Raw genomic sequence first — 7,726 nt, forward strand, 5'->3', positions numbered from 1 at the left:
CGGCCTGATAACATTCCCTAGCTAGTACTTGATCTCCTTTTACCTCGCCCACATCGTTTTCTATTGGGAACTTTACCTTCAAGCAATAGGTGGACGTGGTTGCTTTCCAGTAGTTGAGCTTGGGTCTCTTGATGATCACATTGTAAGATGAAGGACAATCTATCACCAAGAAGTCCAATTGACGAGTCAACTGCCTCGGGTAAGTCCCCACTGTAACCGTCAACGTCACTACGCCTTTGGGATATACTCTATCTCCACTAAAGCTGACAAGGGGGGAGTCAAATGGGCACAACCTTCCTGGATCCAGCTTCACCTGCTGAAAAGCGGAGAGGTAGATGATGTCTGCAGAGCTGCCATTGTCCATGAGGATTCTCCTGGTATTGAATCCTTCTATCATGAGCATTATTACTAAGGGGCGGTCATGAAGCTGCTTCACTCCTCTGGCATTCTCTTTCGAAAAAATCATGTCTCGGTTCGTCTGTCTTTGCTTGAGTGGGGGTATTCTATGAACGCTGTTCATTTGCCTCTAGCATGCTTTCCTGAGGGATTTGAATGACCCACCTACGGATGGGCCACCTATGATCGTTTTTATCTCCCCGATCACACTTGGCGAACGCTGGGACATGTGTTCCTCATCCCTAGGTGAAGAATCATGTTGGTTTTTGTTGTCATGTCTGAACCTACTAGAATTCCCCTTTTTCACATACTTCTGCAGTTTCCCTTTTTGTATAAGTTCCTCTATCTGCTTTTTTAGGTCCCTATAATCCTTTGTGTGGTGGCCGTGATCCTTATGGAACTGACAATACTTCTTTTTGTTGCGCACGTTGGGTGATGAATGTAATGGCCTTGGCCATTTGAGGTAGTGCTCATCCTTAATTTGCACCAAATTTTGTCAACATGTATAACTAAAGGAGTGAATTTTACTGTTTGAGTAGTTTTTTCATCTTTCCTTTTACTTTCGTCACTAATCTAACGATCTGGGCGCTTCCTTTTTCGTCCTTTACGATCGTCTTCCTGCTTTCCCTTGTTTCCTATCTTTTCCTCCTCCTTTATGGCAGCTAAAGCATCTTCAGCGTTCATGTACTTCTGTGCCTTCAGGAGCATCTTTGCCATCGTCTTAGGAGGATTCTTCGCGAGTGAAACCACAAACTCTCTGGACTTCAAACCAGCTTTAAAGGTTGTCAACTGCACCTTTTCGTCAGCTTCGTCTACCTCCAGAGTCTCTAAAGTAAAGTGTTTCACGTACGGCCTCAAGGTCTCTTTTTCTCCTTGTTTAATGGTGAGTAAGTGGTTTGCTGGCCTCTTCGGGCATTGTCCCCCGACGAAGTGGCGCAAAAAGGCATTGCCCAACTGCTCGAAGTTGTCGATTGACGATGTTGGTAACTTTGTGAACCATTCCCGTGCAACTCCTTTGAGAGTGGTGGGGAAGGAACAACACAGTATTTCGTTAGGAGGTTGTTGAAGGCCTAATGTCGTCTTGAAGGTGTTGAGGTGGTCCAGGGGGTCCTTAAGTCCATCAAACGGCTCAAGCTGAGGCAATCGAAATTTCAATGGCACAGGGCATTCCAAGACTGCCATGGTGAAAGGCGAATTTGTTGTCCTGACCATTCTATCCAGGCTTCGGTCTGTTTTCCCCCTAATGGCGTTCCTCAGCTCGTCCATCTCCTTTCTCATCTCCCATAGGAGATCTGAGTTTGGTTCTTCTGAAGTAGTTGGTCCTCGACGGTCGCTCCTTCTATGGCTATCTCCTTCATCCTCTTGACTGGCTTTAGACCGGTTCTCCTCCTGTTGAAGTCGTAACCTCATTTCCTAATTCTGTCTGGTGAGCTCTTCAATGCTAGCTACAAGAGCCTGGACTTGCAAGGCTAATGCTGCAGAATCTTGGTTGGACTCCATCTGAATGTAGAAGTTAATTGGAAACTTTTGAACCTAAGTACAAAAATGTCGTTCCCACAGATGGAAACTGGTGAAGTGCAAATCGTCAGTATTTGTAAGTGCGTCCAGATGGAGCTGAGTCCTCGTTTGCGTCTTTGCAAATTTGGTAAGATGGCTCCCTTGAGGTGGTCACTGGTGTGGTGCCTGCCATAACATCTCCGATGCCAAAGTCAGTATAAGGAAGCCTTTAGAGAATAACACAAAATATCATAGTAACTATGAGTGCTTTTTGGTGTAACTATGTACCTTGTGTTGGTACTGTGAGGGCTTTATATATGTTTCCACAGCTACTAGCCATTATGGCTGTTATTGTGGTTTAAATGCCTCTCTTGGTAACACTTCATGCTCAGGCTTTGATGGGCTTCCAATGGTTTATACAGCTGGTCTTGTAACTGTCCATGGCATTATTGACTGCATTGAATGGCTTCATTACTTTTGTCAATGACGTGGATATATCAATGGAGATATTTGATTAGCTCGTCTAAGAGAATTGTCTCGTCGATCTTGATAAGATCATCCAGGGAAGTTGAGTTCACCAGTCCCATCAACCACCATTCACAATTTATCACTTTAGCAAATTATGGAAAAAAAAGTTGTTATTAAACCTATTCTTAATTTATACGTGCAATTCTGGTTATCTTATCCCTATTTCTAAGGGGTAGAACCCATCAATTTTCCCCTCACCTATATTTCTATTTAGGAAGGAAAGTAATGGTCATGACTATGGAACCAACAATTTATAGATTAATATTGGATCCAAACAATTACCGAATCTCCTATTAGATAATTAAATGAAATAGAGAAGAACTAAACATAATAATTACTTATGTCCACTAAAAATAAAGGGAAGGTGGAAAAGTTTTGCTAGAAACTTGGGAGTGGATGATTCTAAGTACAAAATCCTCGTAATAACCACTGTAAGGTCAAAGGGATTGGTTGAACAACGTGGTAGTGTGGTCATACTTAATTCAATCCTGCACTAAAATATTTCATTTGCTTTTTATAGATCAACTTTCAAAATAGGTAGTTGAACTTAGAACCAATCACATCCCAACTCTTCTCTATATAACCATAGTCCAATAGCTACAAGTTTCTCAAAAACACAAAAAAGAAGAAGCCCAATAGCTAGATTGACCACACCTATTCAAAAACATAAAATTTATCTGAAAAGAAAACATTATAGTGAAAACATGAATCCCATTTCAAGCCTCGCCTTTGTGCTTCTTTTGACCGTCTTTCCAACCCAAATTCTTTGCCAGACGCCCTTGATTGAACAAGCTTGTGGTTACACCATTTACAAGGTTCTGTGCCTAGAAACTCTTCTATCGGACCCTGGTTCCAAAAAAGCTACAACTCTCAAGGAGATAGCCGTAATTTCATCAAATCATACAGAGAATAAAGCTAATGAAATATATACCCAATTCACCAATCTGAAAAATTCAGCAGCGGAGGGGGACTTGAAGCAAGCCCTATTCAGATGCTCTGATTACTATTTATCTGTAGGTGACGTACTTTTTTCCGCGAACTTTCACTTGAAATGGGGCAACTATACAGGTGTTAAAGAAGATATGACAAAGGCCACGGTCCGTAGACAAATGTGTGACGAAGTTTTCCAGGGTAAACCCTTCAAGTCTCCATTATCTGAAGCGACTACCAAACTTAGCCAGATGCAGAACAATGCGGAATCCATTATCAATCATCTTAAGCCTTGATTCCACGTTGATATGAATAAAATTTCCAACAATCAAGTTGGTGCTCAGCTATCTTTGTGTTGCCAAGTTTTTAGTTACCAAACAAATTAAATAGAAGTCCCATATTCTATAAAGTATCAATAATTGATACAATTCAATACATCTTATTATTATCTTATTTCATGTTTTTTTTTTTTTTCATCGGCGCATAGCACAAGCAATGCATGCTTCTTAAGTCCCTAACACAACCAATATTAGCTGCAATAGAATGCATGTTATTTCTTAGGTCTAATGCAACGTACCTCTAGCTTAGACATTATAGAATTATTTATTTATTTATTTATTTATTGAGAAACGACATTATAGAATTGAAAAAATACGAAAAGGAGAATTTAATGCAATCTCAATAAAAATAAAAATAAAAGGAGCCCAAAATGTTGGTGCACTAGTGACTAGCCACTGGTAACAATTATATGAAGGAATTGATTCTTGTAGTTGACATTATGATACATGAATGAATCACATCCAACATTCACTTCAACAGGTCAGACTTTACCACACACACCCAATAGAAATGATTCATTTCACATCCATAACATCTTTTTTATTAGGCATTGCAGCGTTGACAACTTCAATCTTGAGAGTGACATTTGATTTTTTTTTTTTTTTTGGGTGCGCGTGGATGTGCATAGTGTTGAAACAAAAATTGAGATTGAATGAATTAAAAAAAAAAAGTGTTAAAGAGTTAAAAAGTTAAATTTTAAAAATAAGATGGTAAAAATTAATGTGAGATGAATTAGTAGTATTGCATATTTGCCTCTTCTTAAAATTCGTTCCGAAAAATATTGCAATGTGAGAATGGTGCATTGTGGTATAAGATGAAGAATTTGAAGTATTTTAGAATGGTGCATTGTGGTATAAGATGAAGAATTTGAAGTATTTTAGAAGATTAATGAGCCTGATGGCATTCTAATTCATTTAGGTTATATAATCTTGTCCCAAATAAGTTTGTCACATACAAAATGAGTGCAATGCACATTGTGAGCGCAAAATTTCCACAAATTTCTGATTCCATGGGGGTTTGGCTTACCTCCAATATTTTTTTAATTGGACATGTTCTTTTGTTTTAAATATACAATAACAAGTGATAGTGAGTTTTAATTTCCACATTTTATTTAGTTAATGGGTGATGTGACCATTTTTTATTAAAACAAAAAGAGATTTTTTTTTTTTTAAAAAGTACTGGAAATAAGCTAAACCTATTTTATGGGGTCTAAAATATTAATACGGCTTAATTGGTGTTTAATGCATTTAGACCCCCATCATATTTACTTAGGCTGTTGCACTTAAATCCAACAATAATTGGGACATGACAAGCAGGAAATCTCTATTTTGCCATTCTTTGATTCTTGCATAGCCTTCTGGTTATGTTATTTTATTTTTTAATTTATGAAAGTCTTTTGGCTTCTTTCAAAGGCTCCTATCTACTTCCATTCAACTTCCACTTCAACAAAAATAACTATATAATTCTTTTTACTAGTAACTTACACACACACACACTCAGTGAGTCTTAAAACAACAATTTAAATTCAAATTTTAACCATCCATGAATAACTGGGATTTGGGGAATCCATGTAAAATATGTGCTTCTCAATAATAATGAAATGACTGTAAAGAAATAGATATTCAAGCAGAAATTCATACTTAATAAAGCAGCCTTGAAGATCATATGACAAGGTCTATTCAACCATCAAGCTTAGTGCCACTAGAGGTGACAGATTGAAATCCTAATGAACCCATAGAAACAGTGCACAAATTACTAACAGAATTTATTTAAGCTTCTTAATGAAGTCATAGATGTGAGAACCAATTTCCTCTGCTCTTTCTTGGTTGATGAAGTGACCCACCCCTTCCATCACAACAGCTTCCTCCAAAAATGGCACATCTTTCTTGAAATCACCATTGTGTATGTATTCCTTTGTCCCCAGGGTGGTGTACACCATGTCCAAGTACTGGGACATTTAATGTTAAGGAAGGCCAAGATTTAAGTTTTCATGCTTATATTTGATGTGAGCCCAAGATTTTGGTTCTTTTGTTGATTAAAAACGAGCTGGGTTAGCGTCTTGGAAGAGGATCAACTCCATTTGAAATGAACAAATCTCATGTTTCATGTTAAATATTACAAATCTAAGATATAGTCATTTTAAAAAACATGACTCTCTATACATAGTTGGATTTAAGAATTAAAACCTTAAACTTGAAATGGGCACCTAGAATTTGTTAAATATCAAGTCTTAAGCATAAGAAATGTTTTGATATTTAGATTTTGAAACATTTTCAATAAAGTTTGTAACATACTAGTCAATTGCTTGGTAGTAGTTCAATCCTCTAGTGACGCCTTTCTGGTCAAATTTTGTGACATAATAAGTAAGCCCTTCTTCTGAAAGCCAAGAGGGCAAGGAAATTGAAGCATCGGTACGGATTCCAAATGCATTTCCTTGAGGGAAGTAGGGTGGACCTGGTTTTCGAATTGAGAAAATGGTTTTGAGTACATTTGCTGTACCTAATTCGGCAATCTCAGCTTCAATTTCTCCTGGTGCTTGCAACACATATGGAAATATCAAAGTAAAATTGGGTGGCGATATAAGATATTAGTTACCAAGTTTTGGTTTTCAATTTTTAGAGTCCAAGATTAGCCTCTTATAACTTGGAATGTAACGTGTACTAAAGTGTAAGCCTAAAAATCTTGAGCAAGAATCATAGCAAAGCAAATAATTATAATGTGACTTAGAGAGCCTTTGCTCGAATCAATCAAGCATGCTTACCAAACTGTTTCAGCTGTTTCATAGAAACTAGGTACCAAAGAGGTAAATGGGATTAAACAAATAAGATTTTATACTTAAACATGATCATTTAAGCATACAAGAAGCCAACTCTGGTTATGTTAACAAAACAAGAACCTGAAATATGCATATATAGTAGTCATCTCCAAAGAAACCTCGTATTCTATCCATTGGCTTCATCTGTGGACACCTTGGCATGAATGGAACACTAAGGCACACAAATGCCTTCACTCTTTCAGGCTTAAACAAGCACAAGTACCAACCCATGATGGCTCCCCAATCATGTGCCACAAGAAACACTTGCTCCACACTCAGAGAGTCAATGAGAGCAAAAAGGTCATTGACAATGTGATCATAGGTGTAGTTGGTGATGGAAGTTGGTGCTTCAGTGTCACCAAAGCCCCGGAGATCTGGTGCTACAGCATGGTATCCAAGTGAGCTCAAAGCACGAATCTGGTGGCGCCAGTAGTGCCAAAGCTCAGGGAAGACATGGAGGAATAGTACTACCGAGCCTTGTCCTTTTTCTGCTATGTGCATTTTGATGCCATTGGCTCTCACAATCCTATGATCAATCCCCTCCATGCCTGTCTCTCTGTCTAAGAAGTAAAAACTCTTTTTTTCTCTTTGCTCTTTCTCATGAGCTTAACCACTTAAGCTTTTTGCTCTTGGGGTAGTGGTCGTGGCTAGCTAGTGGATTTAAAGAGAGGTGTTATGACCAATACAGGAGTTAATGCAGAGCATAGAAGAGTTTAGTGTCTAATTAAATCCACTACCAAACTCTTTTTATTTTTGCAATTTGTTATTCCTCTTATCAACTCTGCTATTGACACAAAATTTCACTCTCTTTAATTTTTATTTTTGCAATTTGTTGTTGGCAAGTTGTAAATGGTTGACAATTATTTTTACATAAGCATACCACTAAAGGCATGTTTAGTACACTGAATGAAGTTTACAACAAGAATTGTAATATTTATTATTGAGAATAAAATGTGTTGTAATAGAATAACTAAATCTGTTCATAAGTTTGGTTATGAGTTGTAACATTAGAATATAACTTAAGATTTATTTTATGAAATATCTTACTCAAACAATTATATTTCTTTTAAAAAAAAATATATTTTTTTAATTGAGAGAGAAATGAATTTTTTTTATGATTTTTTATTTTTATAATTGTAACTTGTATATGGCAAGTTTGTTAATTTGAATATATATTAATTTTAGAAATTATTGCACTTGCTATAGAATAGCTACTACAAA

At 37.2% G+C, this 7,726-nt stretch overlaps 3 protein-coding genes across 3 annotated transcripts; 1 reads left to right on the forward strand and 2 right to left on the reverse strand.

Moving 5' to 3' along the window:
* Positions 1–969: 969 nt before the first annotated feature.
* Positions 970–1,806, reverse strand: LOC115990313. Its single transcript, XM_031114154.1, has one exon. It carries the CDS (start codon positions 1,804–1,806, stop codon positions 970–972), a length of 837 nt encoding a protein of 278 aa, XP_030970014.1.
* A 1,319-nt stretch (positions 1,807–3,125) lies between these two features.
* LOC115990315 lies at positions 3,126–3,647 on the forward strand. The gene has a single exon (XM_031114155.1). It carries the CDS (start codon positions 3,126–3,128, stop codon positions 3,645–3,647), a length of 522 nt encoding a protein of 173 aa, XP_030970015.1.
* A 2,918-nt stretch (positions 3,648–6,565) lies between these two features.
* On the reverse strand, positions 6,566–7,051 carry LOC115990316 (epoxide hydrolase A-like). The gene has a single exon (XM_031114156.1). It carries the CDS (start codon positions 7,049–7,051, stop codon positions 6,566–6,568), a length of 486 nt encoding a protein of 161 aa, XP_030970016.1.
* Positions 7,052–7,726: the final 675 nt, after the last annotated feature.

This window comes from Quercus lobata, chromosome 5, assembly GCF_001633185.2.
Source record: "Quercus lobata isolate SW786 chromosome 5, ValleyOak3.0 Primary Assembly, whole genome shotgun sequence".
NCBI lineage: Eukaryota > Viridiplantae > Streptophyta > Magnoliopsida > Fagales > Fagaceae > Quercus > Quercus lobata.